The sequence below is a fragment of the Ursus maritimus genome, unplaced genomic scaffold, assembly GCF_017311325.1.
Source record: "Ursus maritimus isolate PB19 unplaced genomic scaffold, ASM1731132v1 scaffold_23, whole genome shotgun sequence".
NCBI lineage: Eukaryota > Metazoa > Chordata > Mammalia > Carnivora > Ursidae > Ursus > Ursus maritimus.
In genome coordinates, this window is record NW_024424786.1 from 27,295,639 (window position 1) to 27,310,955 (window position 15,317).

General features: G+C 38.7%; 2 protein-coding genes across 3 annotated transcripts in view; one reads left to right on the forward strand and one right to left on the reverse strand.

The window, feature by feature from the left end:
- Positions 1-15,317, forward strand: part of TTC17 (tetratricopeptide repeat domain 17) — a 115,197-nt gene that overhangs the window by 3,187 nt on the left and 96,693 nt on the right. The gene's annotated exons all lie outside the window — the stretch shown is intronic.
- On the reverse strand, positions 6,969-7,602 carry LOC103672349 (60S ribosomal protein L17-like). Its single transcript, XM_040638974.1, has one exon. The coding sequence runs from the start codon at positions 7,536-7,538 to the stop codon at positions 6,984-6,986; it is 555 nt and encodes a 184-aa protein (XP_040494908.1). The 5' UTR covers positions 7,539-7,602; the 3' UTR covers positions 6,969-6,983.

The following is a 15,317-nucleotide window of genomic DNA, read 5'->3' on the forward strand; positions in this document are numbered from 1 at the left end:
AGCTGTGGTTGCTTCTGGCAGTAGCAAGTAGTGAGCACTTGCCATGGCAGCTCAGGGAATTGTTCCTTTCCACAATTCCTGCCTGAGCTGGGAAGCATGTTTAATATATGTTTTTAGGTTCCATGTTTACTGAGCTGCCACTGAGCTCCCCAGAGCATTGTCCAGGGAATCCTGGAGCTGGGATGTGAAGAGAATGCTCTAGTCTCCAAGTTCCTGTCCCACTGCAGTCAGGGGACAGCTAAGGAAAAGTGCTCCTCTTCCCTTCAACTTCATGCTTTGCTCCCAGCTTTGGGCTTTAGTATACCTCTGATCCCCTAGTGCCCGCTGTACCTTAAATAAAGCAAGGATCCTTGGGGTCCATTAACTTAAGTAGTGAGCTGTTATAATCTGGATACTAGGAGGATCTATGTGTAATCAGGGCAATGAATCATATGGTTGACTTCATTGTGAAGAATAGGCTTTAGGATAAATTTTGTGTTTTTTTCGTTTCCTTTTTTTCTATTTTTTTCTTCCTTACTAGTATGGCAACATTTATTTTCTATTTTTACCAAAACTGTCTGGAGTGTTACTTGAGTGGAAGTTTGAATGAACTTTTGTGAATTAGCCTAAGAGCCTAACCATTATGTGTCACATCATTTCTGTGGGAAAAAAATGGTGTTCCAGGTTCTAAATTACCAGCTAACAGATGAATTCCTGAAATGTTACCAGTTTGTCTTAGACTTATTGAATTCAAGAAGTGGTACTTCTAGCCCTGGGTTCATTGCCTCTGGATATTCTCTCTCTTCATGAGTGGAGGTCTGAAACTTTAAAAAAAGTATGATCGTTATCAATTCTCTCATAACGTTATAATATTTATTATCTTGGCTGCCTTTTCCCTCTTCTCTAATCTTAGACCCATAAAACTTTAGATTTGGAAAAAATTCTTAAAAAAGGTATGTAGTACAACTCATAGGAGAGAAAGTCGCCCAAAGTCGTACAACTAATGAGTGGCATTTAGTGACAGCAGTTAGTAAAAACCTGCAGTAGCATGCAGGTGAGCACTTCGTACTCAGTAAGATTGAGGTCCCCCCCTCGTAGTACCTATACATGAAAAATAGAAAAGGAAAAGGGGAAAAAGGGAATAATGAAGTAAAAGTCTTCTCTTGTCCAGTTTGCTGTACCTCTGCAGAATGTTTTGTGGTGACTTTAATTAAGTGGGGAGTGGGTGGGGGAAGGTCAAAAATAGGTGTGAATTCATTTGGGATTATTTGATCATTTTGCTTTCCATCAAGCAAATGTGTTTAGAGTACAGATCCTTTTAACTGCTCAGAACAAATGAGGCTTCTAACAAAACTGGTGCTCTGAAGCCTAGCAACCTTGGCATAAGAAGTGTTTAATTGGCAGTTATTTCAGCAACTGTGATTTTGAGCAAGAGCTATCAGATTTAGTTGGACAAACAGGCTAAATTTTTATCTCTTGGTCTTTAATAGTTTATAAGTGAAGGAGTGGTTTGATTTGGGTCTGATAGTAAGTAATTGCTTCATCTGGGAGAGGGCATCCAGATGAAGCTGACAGCTTTCTTTCAGCACTTTTCAAAACTGAGCCCATCTTTTTGTCATAAAGTGTTGTTTCTATGCTTATACACCTCAGGGTTTTTCTTGGACCTAAGAGGTCATGGTGGTTTATTCACTAACTTGCTGAACCTTTGCAGTTTGTCCTAGACGTTGGCATCAAAGCGATTCTCATTCAGTCCTTTTTTTTTAGACTTCCCACTATTGTTTTTTTTCCTATAAATCACCCAGGCGTTTACTTTGTTTATACTTACAGTAGTTAATAGGAGCTTATAAATATACAGAGGTAAATTTTAACTTTAAATACTTTTCTCAGTTATTTATTGAATATTTATTGACTGCTTATTTTTCATCAGCCCACTGTGCTTTGATAAATATGCACTTTCCCAGTGGTTACTGTGACATGAAATTATCATTTTTCCTTGGGGGTAAGGAGAGCACAGGTCCTTCTTGAGGTTCTCCCCCGCCCCAGCTCTTCTTCCTCCACTCATCTTCTAGATCAGCCATTCTCAAACTTTACTTTGCACAAAAATAATCTGGGGTGCTTGCTTAAAATACAGATTTCCAGGCCACAAAAGTGTGTGATTCAGTAGGTTGGTGGTAGAGCCAAGAATTCTACCTTTTTATCAAACCCCTCAGGAGATTATGATACAGATGGGTCACAGATCATTCTGAGAAATTCGGTTTTATATACTTCTGTTCCAGCCTTCTGTTTTTACTCTTTATACATACCTGGGCAATCTCATCTTTTCTCAGGACTTAAATTACCATATATATGCAGAGAATAGTCACATTTCTTCCTATAACTCACATTTTTTTCTCCATGGTTATAGAGTCAAGACCTCTATAAACTTTTAATAACGTGTGAATGACCTCTAGGTACTTCAAGTTTAATATGACCAAATCTAAACTCATTTTTACCCTACCTACACCTGTGTCATGCCGTTTTCCCAAATTGAATGAAAGATCCCACCGTTCTCATCCATCCATTTGCCCAAGTCAGAAATCTAGTTGTCTCCCTTATTACTTATCAAGATCTTTCCATTTTATTTTCTAATTACATCTTCCCACAGCCACTACTGTGGCTCTAATTCAGGCCACCTGATTCTTGCCATGGCTTACTAATTGCTCTCCCTGCCCTAGTCTTGTCCTGCTTCCAATCCATTCTCCTCAGTGCAATTAGACTAATCTTTTAAAACCCTCTTTGTTTTGTTTAATTACAAATTTGAATTACAGAAGTAATGTGTGGCATTGTAAGAATAAATGCCTAACATTATGGGAGTTATTTAAAGTCGTAAAATGAAGTCCTCCCACCTCTCCCCATTCTCACTCCCCAAGGAAAACTACCTTAGTTTGGCGCATGTACCCGGATATGGTCCTTCTTTAACATGTGATCTGGTCCTTCCCTCTCTCTAGCCTTATTTTTGCTCATTCTTGAGTGCCCCACCCTCACCTCAGAATACACACACATACACCTTAGCTATATTTAGCATTTGTCAGTGTCCCCAGATATGCTTGGTTCTCACTTGCCTCTGTGCCTTTGCGCATGTTCTTTCCCTAAAATGTCCCAATCTGGCTAACTCAGTACTCTTCACAACTTAAACATCACTTTCAGGGAAGCTTCTGATGCCCAAGTTTGAATAAGCTGTTCTTTCTATGTGCTTTCATAGTATCCTGTATTCCCTTAAGAAAGACATTTACCATGCTGTATTCTGTCAGTTTACTTATGTAAATGCTCTACTAGACTACTACATGCTCCATGAAGGGAGAGACCATATCCATCTTCTCTGCACCTCCTGCATCTTTCATGCTTAGTCCCTTAGGCTACAATAGTTATCTGTTTGAATGGATGATAAAGAAGTGAGAACTGGTTCCTGCCCTTCAGGAATTTACCATTGTGTGAATGAAGCATTGCAGTACTCACTGATGTGATAGTCATCCTGGAGGCTAGCGTACAGGAGGCCTCAGACTCCTGGAAGATGTTTAAAGCTCCAAGAACTCCTCAGTGAGTCAGGCATTAGACCTTCATAAAAGGTGCCATATGCATGTGACAAGAGGCATACTTCAGAGACCACTCTTGGACTGTCTTCTGTGGTCAGATCGTGTATGCAAAGGAAGTCGTCCTTTGTCACGGATGATACAGCTAGGTCAGCTTTATTGCTCAGGCTTGAAAAGTATGGAGTGGTGACAAGAGACAAGGAAAAAAATACAAGAAGAAAAAAAATCATCAGAAAGGGCAGAGGCGAGATGGATGGGAAATGGCAGCTGCGTTGTTGAGGGGGGTTTAGGATCAGCTGTGGGGCTCAGCAGTTGTTGCCGTTTAGAAGCAGCATTGGTGGAAATGAACAGAAGGCGTTTTGACAGTGAGAAATAAGAGGGCTTGCCAGCAGGTCAGGTCAAAACTTAGAACAGCTTTGCACTCCAGAGTGTAGGGAGCAGGGTATGAGCCCTACCTGTATCTCAGACGCCATGGTGCCGAAAGCAAGGGGAATTCCTCTTTTGGGTAGCTCTTCACAGCCAGGCGCGTCAGGAGAGTTGTTTGTGCTCATGGGCTCTCTTCCGTCCCTTTGTATAAATCTCTCTTAAAGCCACTCCAGTCAGTCCTTCATCCCCGCGACTCTTGTCAGGATATCCCGGGGCCTGCCTTATTGCCAGATTCGGTGCTCAGCGCTCTGTTATCTCTCTTAACCTCTTGGCTCCCCAGCCAGCCCTTGTCCTCAGACCTCGTTGAACTATTTTCTTCTGTGGCTTCCGGGACATACACTCCTGGCTTTCCTTCTGTATCCCTGGCCATGACTTTTCATTCTCTTCTGCTGAATTCCTCTTTTCTTCGTGTATCTTAAGTACTGATGTGCTCACCAGATGATCTTATGCAGTTTATGGCATAAAATATGATATATATTCTGAGGATTCTCCCAAAAATCATATCACATCTCTCCCTGAACTCCAGACTCCTATGCAGTTGCCCACTCAACATCTCTGCTTAGCTGTCTAATAGACATCACAAATCCATCGTGTCCTAAACTAAACTCTTTTATTTCCCACCCCACCGCACCTGTTACCAAATTGCTCAGGTCCAAAATCTTCCTTGACTGTCATGTCTCATACCTAAATCTATCAATAACCTGTCAACTTTACTTCCAAAATGTCTCCCTCATCAAGCCATGTCTTTACACATACTTCTAAAACCCTAGTCTAGAATGTCTTCATCTCCTCTTAGACCTAAGCACAGTAGCCTGCTAACCAGTCTCCTTGCTCCCACTTTTGCACCATATGGTCTGTTCTCCCCAGATCATAAGTCTGGTCCTGTGATTCCTTTAATGGTTGTAGAGGTAGAGAAGGAAAGAGCATCAGAAAACCTTCAGTGGTTTCCCATCATACTTTTAAGAATAAAAGTTGGGAGTTTTACCATGGGCTATAAGGCCCTGGCAAGATCTGGGACCTGGCCCCTGGCCATCTTCTGCCCCAAATACCACTTTCCTTCTTGTGTGCTGTGCTTTAGCCATACTGGCCTTTGGGGTTGTCTTTAGAGCACCAAGTTTGTTTGTTCCTGCTCCTTCTGTTGACTAAAAAACTTCTGCAGACATCCTGCAGACATCCTCATGGCTCATTCCCTCTCTTTTCAAGTCTCTGTTCACATGTCACCTGTCTTCTGACCACACTATCTAAAACAGCATTTCCTTCCATCATTATCTTCTTACTCTGCTTAATTTTCTTCACAGCACCTGTTACTCTATTGTAATATATATTTTATTGCTGGTCTTTCTATGAGAACATTAACTCTTTCATAAAACTTTATTATGTTCAATGAGGAAACCCCCATGCCTAAAACAGTGGCTGACACATCATAAAAACATTTTATTGCCCGTCTTTCTATGAGAACATTAACTCTGTCATAGAACTTTGTTATATTCAATGAGGAAACCCCCATGCCTAAAACAGTGGCTGACATATCATAAACACTCAGAAAGTACTGAATGCATGAGAGAAAGGGAGAGTAGTACCTGCATGTATGCGTGCAAGCAGTTACTCACACTTGTAATAGCTCTTGCATATCAACATAAGGGTGGGCCACTATCGTTTTAGTAATCTGGAGAAAGCACAGTGCATTTATTTTACTTTTTTTTTATTTTAAGATTTATTTATTAGAGCAAGCATGCAGCAGGGGCTGGGGCAGAGGGAGAGAGAGAATCCCTAGCAGACTCCCTGCTGAGCATGGAGCCCAACCTGGGGCTTGATCCCATGACCCATGAGTTGGGCTGAAATCAAGAGTGGGCTGCTTAAGGGACTGAGCCACCCAGGCACCCCACAGTGCATTTACTTTAAAGGGGGCAAGCCAGTTCATTCATTCTCCCTGTTAAAAATAAAAAGTCTAAACAAACTAAGACTTCTCTAAGAACAAAATATCTCTAAACCAGAATTGTAAAATGGTGCTTCAGATAACCTAAATTCCGATTGGCTATTTAGATATATTATCTCTTCAACATACCTTTGATGATAGGCTCAAAGAACTTTGTGGCATTATTTAAATTCTTGAATACTATATAAATTTAGGTAAGTCATTTAACATTAAGACATTTCTGTAATAAAACATGTACAAAAGAAGCATTTATTAAAAATCTATACCATCATGACAATTTTATATAAGCTAAAGTATATATTTGTTTTCAAGACCTACTACCAGGAATTCACACTGGACAGATCAGATTGTGCTTTCCATATTTACATAACTTCTTCATGAGTCTTAACTTTTTTTTTTTTTAAGATTTTATTTATTTATTCGACAGAGATAGCCAGCAAGAGAGGGAACACAAGCAGGGGGAGTGGGAGAGGAAGAAGCAGGCTCATAGCAGAAGAGCTGGATGTGGGGCTCGATCCCGTAACGCCGGGATCGCACCCTGAGCTGAAGGCAGACGCTTAACCGCTGTGCCACCCAGGCGCCCCCATGAGTCTAACTTTTGAAAAGAAGTCATTTATGTATTTTATACTAACATCTTACTTCAGTCTTCACTTACCCGTGAGGCACTTATGTAAATTGAAATCAGGTGACCAGCAAGAGCAAGAGCGTGTGTGGGCGTACCCCATCCCCCTCCCCCCCACGCCGCCCCAACAGCCCTTTCTACCTTGAATCTGATTGCGTGGTGGGGAGTTGAGATGGGTAGTTAATCTTTAGTAAACCATTTTTATTTGAGGAAGTATTTGCTGAGAGCTTTTTGTATCCCGTTATATTCGGCAGGCTTAGCTAGCTCATTAAACACATATTGAAATGCTTTCTGTGTTAGGTACGTGGAATACAGCTGTGAGGGAGGTACAGCCCTTCCCTTCACAGAGTTTGCATTTTATACAGTCATACGTGGAAGCGACTCTAATTTAGGATAAAGTCAACTTTTCTTTTCTGTTTTCATTTTTATTTGCATTTATTCCATACAGAATTTATTCCCAGGCCATAAGTTTTCGTTTCTTCAGTTTCTTCTGGGATATCTTTCTCTTCTGTGCAACCTCCTCTTCCGGTTTAGGAACAATTTGCTCTTTTGCAATAAGGATCGTCTCAGTGTGGCAGGCAGAGCACATGTGTGGGTTAATCCAACCCTGAGCCCTGTAAGTTCTACGCCACATCTTGGGGGCTTTGTTCATCTGGATGTGCTCAAAGACCAGAGAATCTACATCTAAACCCTTAAGTTCAGCATTACTTTCTGCATTTTTAAGCATGTGCAGTAAAAGTTCAGCACTCTTCTTGGGCCACCGACCCTGTGTGCAGCCCCACCGTTTGGCCTGGGCACACCGACCACCTCCACCATTGTAGTGACGGCATGGCACACATTGTTTCAGCAAAGTGACATCTTTCAGATGCTTGGTGGTTTTTCGAATATGCATACCCATGATGCCCTGGGCTGTTTCATGTGTGTTGTTCAAGTGAACATGAAGATTTGAACCTCTTGATTTGCATGATTTTGTAGGGTTTTCTGGGTCAAGCGAATAGCAAACCATTTTCAGAGGCCACCTCAGGCCGCTTAGGGGAAGAGAACAGGTAACTTACAGTAATAAAATTTAATGTCTATTTCACTGATCACTTTACCAAGTGTTTTCATATTCATATCTCATTTTATTGTCCTATAGACCCAGTAAGATGTGGGTATTGATCTCTGTATTAAATACAGAAATTTGGGCTGAGTATTGGTTAAACTCCTTGCCAAAGCCATGAAGGTAGGAAGTGGTGTTGTGTAAACTCCAGCTCAGATCCCATTCTAAGCTCTCTTCTCATCTCTGTACTGCTAAACATTACTACCAGTATAAAGAAAAATATTTCTATAGTTTTATCTATAAAACACCAATATTTATTAATTTTATAATTGAATTTAAAACTAAAATACATAATCATAGTTCAAAACATTTTTTTCAAGCTACTTAGTATGACATAAAATGAAAAGTGAAAGTTTCATAACCGCTCACAGTCCTTCTTCCTGGAAGTAATCACAGAATTATCTGTGTATTCTTCCCAAAAGTTCCCATGCATTTGTAAACCCTTATATAGATTTTTTAAAACCACAACTGGAAACATTTTGTCTCATGACTAGTTTTTATTCACGTAATAAGAGGTAGACATCTGTCAGAAATGAAAAACTACTCTCTTTGCCCTTAAAAATGCATAGTATTTGGTTGTATGGCTATTCTATAACTTATTTAACCAGTTCCCTAACGATAGTCATTTAGATTGTTTACAGGCTTTTACTATCAAACAATATTGCAGTGAGTGAACATGCTCATTCATAGATCTTTGCGTGCTTCTGTGAGTATATTTGTAACTTGAATCCTTTGAAATGGAATTTCCGGTTTGAAGAATGCATATTTAATATTCTTAGATACTGCCGAATCCTCCTTTTATTTATTTTATTTTATTTTATTTTATTTTATTTTATTAAGGATTTATTTCTTTATTTTATTTTAAAATTTTTTTATGATAATTTTTTATTATGTTAGTCACCATACAGTACATCCCTAGTTTTTGGTGTAAAGTTCCATGATTCATTATTTGCGTATAACACCCAGGGCACCATGCAATATGTGCCCTCCTTAATACCCATCACCAGCCTATCCCATTCCCCCACCCCTCTCCCCTCTGAAGCCTTCAGTTTGTTTCCCAGAGTCCACAGTCTCTCATGGTTCATTAAAGGACTGCATCAGGAGTGTTTAAAAATGCCCAGCAGTGTTTGGGATATGTCAAATCTTTGTTTATGTAATCTGATTCTAGTGAAAGACCCCTGATCCCGTCCATTGCCAGCAAAACAGTGTTGTGCCCATCAGTGGAAGTATGCACAAAAAGGAACCTTCAGTTTGGTTTGGTTATCTTCATAGAAAAATCAAACCTTTGTCATTTATGCTTACTTCACACTTGTTGGGATTGCAGTAAAAGAAATTAGTCAAGCTGGGGCGCCTGGGTGGCTCAGTCGGTTAAGCGTCTGCCTTCGGCTCAGGGCGTGATCCCAGAGTCCTGGGATCGAGCCCCACATCAGGCTCCTTCTCTGGGAGCCTGCTTCTTCCTTTCCCACTCCCTCTGCCTGTGTTCCCTCTCTCACTGGCTGTCTCTCTCTCTGTCAAAAAAATAAATAAAATCTTTAAAAAAAAAAAAAAAAAGAAATTAGTCAAGCTGACCCTCCCCCTATGTTAACACTACTGTTTGGTGAGTAATCAAATTGACCTTTATTCAGTGATATTTTACAGCAGTGATTTCTAGCATGAAATAGCAAAGTAATATCCTGACTGTTGAGTTTGCCATCACCTGAGTAATGATAAAATTAAGGTTCAATTTCTGGTACTATTTTGGTGTCCCTTTTCCAATATTTGATTAACAAATCTTAGTTTGGCTGTCATAACAAAATCCCATAAACTGAATGACTTAAGGAACAGAAGTTTATTTTCTCACAGTTTTGGAGTCTGAAAGTCCAAGGTCAGAGTGCCAGAGTGATCAGGTTCTGGTGAGAATTCTCTTTCTGACTTGCAGACCAGCTGCATTCTTGCTGTGTCCTCACATGGCAGAGAGAAAGAAAAGGCTAGCTTTTGATGCCTCCTCTTATAAGGGCACCAATCCTGTCATAAGGCCCAACCTCATGACCTCATCTAAACCTGATTACCTCCCAAAACCCAAATCTCCAATTACCATCACATTGGAGCTTACTGCTTCAACATATAATTTTGAGGAGACACAGTTCAGTCCATTGTATTCATCTAAGAATTTTCAAGCTCACACGTGCTTTTTTATCACCATTGAGCCTGGCATTACCCCTAGAACTTAGTGGGTACTTGTATCAATTTTTTATTTGCTGCTGGTAAAAATTACCACAAAGTTAGTGGCTTAAAACAACACAAATTTATCATCCTAGATTTCTGTAGAAGTCCAACCCATGTTTCACTGGGCTAAAATCAAGGGGACAGTATGCTGCATATCTTTCTGGAAGTTCTAGAGGAGGAGAGTCCATTTCCTTACCTTTTCTAGTTTCCAGAAGCCACCCACATTCCTTGGCTCTTGGCCCCCTTCCCTGACCTTTCTTCCTTAACCACGCGTCTCTCTCTTTCACCTACCTATTTCACTTTTAAGGACTCTTGTGATTACATTGGGCCCACCTGGATAATCAGGTTATACTCTCTATCTTAATTAAAGTAATCTGAATAGCAGCCTTAACTCCATCAGCTACTTTGATCAACTTTTGCTGTGTATCCTAACTAGTCCCAGGTTCTGGGATTAGGACATGGACGTCTTTGTCGGGCCATCCTGTGTTTGATAAATCTTGGCTGCTGGAATGAGAGTCACTTCTGAGTTAAATATAAAATAGCTCTAACTGCACAGTGACATTTTTCTGTATATGTTTATAAGAATATCATAAATATACAAATGAGAAATATCCATGACTCTTGAGTCCCGATCCGGCATTTCATTTTCTTTCCTTGTAAAGTTGTAAATTGTCTACTTTATTCATTTTGTTATTTGTATGTTTCTTGGTGACACGAATCAGAACATGGTAGCACTTTCATAAGAAGTTGTTCATTTGTTGTTCATGTTGAAAATGGTTATTAACTTGCCTTCAGTTAGGACATGGTGATTGTGTGATATGAATTTTTTCTTAGAATTGGCTGGAATAGGGACACCTGCGTGGCTCAGTCGGTTAAGTGTCCTTGATTTCGGCTCAGGTAATGAATGATCTTAGGGTCAAGAAATTGAGCCTCCTGTCAGGCTCCTTGCTCAGTGTGGAGTCTGCTTGAGATTCCCTCTGCCTCTCCTCCTTGTGCTTTCTCTCTCTCTCCCCAACTCTAAATAAGTAAATAAAGTTTAAAAAAGTTGGCTGCAACACTGTACATGGTCCAGTCTAGATTATAGCTATATGATGAACTTCAAATACCTGGATTGTTTTAAGTGCGCTTAAGCATTTACAATTTTGTCTTCCAAGAACTGTGAAAATAAGAAAGTAAAATCTAACTGAGGGTAAAACTTTAGAAAATAGAGATATAAGGCCATAAAAATTCATGTGATGATCAAGATTTGGTGTTTTTGTTTGTTTAGAGTTTATATTAGTTTCAATAACCTGATTTCTGATACAAAATTGAGGAATGTTTTTAAATTTCTCATTAAAATTCCATATTGTACAAGTACCCTAATGGCAAAAAAAGTTTTTAACAAAAATATTTCCAAATCCTGACAGTTCATAAAGATAGTGTTTTATTGATCTGATAGTTTTTCTAGTAATAGATCTCCTATATTAAAGTTTTGAAAATTATTATAGCCAGGAGCCCACGTAAATCCCTCTCAAGAGGCGAGGCTGGACTGGTATTTCGTTTGTGAACTTGCACTTCTCTCGACCGTTATGGTTTGACTTGAATCCTAAAGGAAGAATTGCATGCAAAGTCAGGCAACAGACTTCTCTCTTCCTCATTCCATCCCTCTGAACTCCTCTTGTTTGCCCAAGTATTCGCCTGACACAGGTCACAAAGGTTCTTCGGGCAGTCATTTGAAAATGGTAGTGAACTAGATTTGAAATAAGGATAAAAATCTGAGGAGAGTAAGGTAAGGAACAAGAAAATTTACGAAAAATGTTAACCTTTTTAAAGTGTTTTGCCTGGCCACACATATGGGAGAGGAACTTAATTCTCTATGAATATATAAGGAAAAGCTACAAGACTTCCTCAGATCTAAGCTTATTTGTCATTACAGTTGTTTTCTGTTTAAAAATACATGTTGCATAGCACTCTAAAGTTTCATTTTAACAAGACCAGTAGATAGCACTTAAAAAAAAAAAGTGGTTTAGAAAAAGTCAGAAAACAAGAAGATAATCACCTAGAGTCCCACCATCTAGAAACCACCATTCGTAAAATTGTGGTGTTAACTATCAGATGGATTTAAAGTGAGGCAATGAGGAAGATTTTTTATAAGTACACAAAAGAAGAAATACATAGGGCCCAGAAAGAGAGTAAAATGTATTCACCCTTTTCCCTGTATTCTTAAGTGTGTAGAAACTCAGTGATTGTTGTTAGGAATTTAAGTTGATTCAGCTATTCTGGAGAAAAGCTAGCAAAAAATATAAATTTAAAAGTGCAGTCCCTTTAACTTAGCAATTCTTTTTTTAGGGAGAAAATAAGTAGGCAGCAATCAAAAAAATTTATAAGGATACTCATCTCAGTATTGTTAAAAAGGGAAAATAACTAAAAAGCCCAAATTTTAATTAGTAGGAAAGTGGATAAATAACTTTAAATCGGATGATGTAGATCTATATTCCTGAAGAAGAAATCTGATAAAATTTAGGAAAGAGTGGAGAAGGGAAGGATACAATATAGTAAATATCCCGTTTTTGTAAAAATATTTACCTACGTAGCTGGGGAGGGGGGTGTGCCTGCGCATGTGAAGTTATCCTGACGTAATTAGTTATCTGACAGCAGGTATCTTGGAAGGTGACATTTCAAGTGATTTTAGTTCTCTTCTTTATATTATCCATAATGTGTTTGTTTTTACAGTAACATGTATTTAGCTTATGATCAGAAAAGAGTTTTTTTTTTTTTTTTTTCAATTGAACTTTGTTAGAATTAAGTGGCATAAAGACAGGGAGAGCTCATTTTGCCCATGATACAATGAGCAGCCTAACTGCTCAGAAATAAATAGCCACTGCTAATTGGAACCTTGGTTTAATTTGACAAATTGACACTTTGAAAAGAAGCTTTTAGCTGCAGCTTTGGAAAGAGTCCCTACCTAGAGTGAGTACAGATTTATCCAGGCATATTGGAAGAATGATCATTTCATTCATTTGAACATTAGATTACTTCCGTGGTGCATGAGACTGGTGAAAATGTGATGCTTTTATGGTAGTATTAAATCTTTTATGGAGTAGGATATGAAGAGTATAAGGAACTTTAGAAGTCATCAGGTTGGGTCCCCTCAGTTTATGGATGAGGAAATGGAAGCCTATGCAGGGAAGGTGATTTGCTTTAGGTCACACAGCTAGTCATAGACCTGTCAAGGACTTATTTTGTCATGATTCCTGGAGGCCTAGCCACTTTACCTCCTTTACAGGTAGTCAGTCATCAGTGAATGATAATGCCGATGGAGATGGATTCTCTAACAGATGTGACATCAGACAACTTCATCAAGCAATCAATAGTGTATTAAGTGTCTGACAAGTACCTGAAAGACTATTAAGTACTGGAAGTAGAAAGAGGAATACAAAAAAAAATTTTTTGGGAGAGAGAGACATACAACAATTAAACAATGTAATAAACACTATTAAGCATGTAAAGAGTACTGTGGGAGCTCAAGAGGATGGCTTCACGAAAGAAGTGTCATTTGAGCCCAGTCATTTGGCTTTCACCAAAAGCATAATGATAGAAGTGTGTTCCAAGTAGGAGAATCAGCATGTGCAAAGGGACAGAAAGTCTGAAAAGAGCCACAAGAGTAAGAGGATACCCGAGGCAGAGGGCTTAAGAAAATTCAGCAGATGTTTAGAAATAGCATCAAGACTTCTGTATTGAAAATTTTTATTGGAATATTTGAACAGATTCTAAGTGCTGCAGATACAGGTTGATCCAGGGCTGAAAACAGTATACCGTGATAGGTTTGTTCTCTGTCTTCATTTCTCTGTTTCTTTAACCCCATTCTCAGGCCCCTGTGAATACAAGATGACTAGTCCCCATAATTCAAACAAAAGTTCTAGATTACAGTCTCTTTAGTACCAACTGACTACTTGGTTGATGTCCCTTCTCAAAGATGATCACCGTGACCAAGGGAAAGGAATCCACTGATTAGGGCTTCCCATGTGGGGAAGGATTCTTCCAGCCAGCCAAGCAGGTGTTTTGCCACAAGAAGGGAATTGCAGATACTAGATAGCAAGCACTATAAATACCCACTAAGTGGGATCACTTGAGGTAAAATCTTCATTGCTTTGAAGATTTTTATTTATGTTTTCCATCATACTGCCTCAATAAAAAAATCTAAAATTCTGAATAAAATATTTAAAATATTTCATCCCTTGTTTCTAATTAAGGGGAATTTTTAAAAAATGGGTATGGCGTAATATAAGATTTCAGTAATGCTGCTCTCATGTACTCATTTGAATACCATCAGAAATTAGAGGTAAGAATGTTCAGCAAATGTGAAAAATAAGTTGCATATGAGAGCGGGAATTAATATTATAATGGAAACGGTCAATTTCCTGTCATAAAGGACCAGTGGAAAGTGATGGACTCACTCATGCTTTTGTAGAACTCAAAAATGCTCATACCCTTAGACTGGTTATTTTAAGTTTAAAGTATTCACCCTTTATTTGATTTGGCAGTGAAGCAATTATCCTTATATAGTGACATTTCCCTCTGTTACCATGTGAATTTACTGAATTCACGGAGGTAGGGCTCCAGATTAGAAATGTAGGTATTAATGATAGAGACAGCAGCAAATTTGGAAATATATGAAAATGAACTTGATGAGTAAGATATTTACTGCTGTTATATATAATTGGATACATGTACTTATATAATGTATTCAAAGGAAAATGAAATTGAATTGAGAACTCTTAGAAAATGAATCATTCTGTGTAATACAAGTCCATATAGCTAATTTCCAAATATTTGGTCAGTTTTTCCGTGCAGTATAAACTTTGCTCTAAAATATATTTCATACTTTTTCACCATCTTAAGTAGAACAAATTGAAAATAATTCCTTTTTCTTTATGATTCAGGTCGTTACAAGCATCACTTATTATGCTGTGAAGTAACAGAAGTTTATAGGGTTGCTTGTCCTTTGTGAAAAAGCCATAAGGTGCTTTGAAGTCTTATGTATGCATCATGTCCTTTTTAACCTACCTCTCGAATTCCTGTCACTTTTTGCTCCTGGGCTGATAGCAGCCTCTTCTAAAGATTTTGAAGGCATTCACATTGTATATAAAATTGGAGTACATAGGCTTCAAATATTGACATAGTGGGCCTGGTTTATAGAAGCTTAATAAACCTTTATTGGTTGAATGGATGTTGTAATCTTGACAGGTATACCCTCCTTTGTAGCCTGAGGAGGGGAGGTATTCAAAAGGAGAGAAATTCAAGCTGATTGGCATTTGCCAAAGATAATTATGAAGTCTTAAATTTTAAGAACTTGAGGTTACCCTCAATAAAAATATATGTCAGGCTATAAATTTGCAACCAACCCTTATCTGGCAAAGATCCATGCCATTTGCTGCCATGTCAAAAAGAGAAGCACAGCTGTCAGTGGGCTGGCTTCCTTCTGCTAATAATTTTATCTTG

Bases quoted from the DNA above. Each gene is read 5' to 3' on its own strand.
- LOC103672349 (XM_040638974.1), bottom strand. From the start codon at position 7,538: ATGGTTTGCTATTCGCTTGACCCAGAAAACCCTACAAAATCATGCAAA.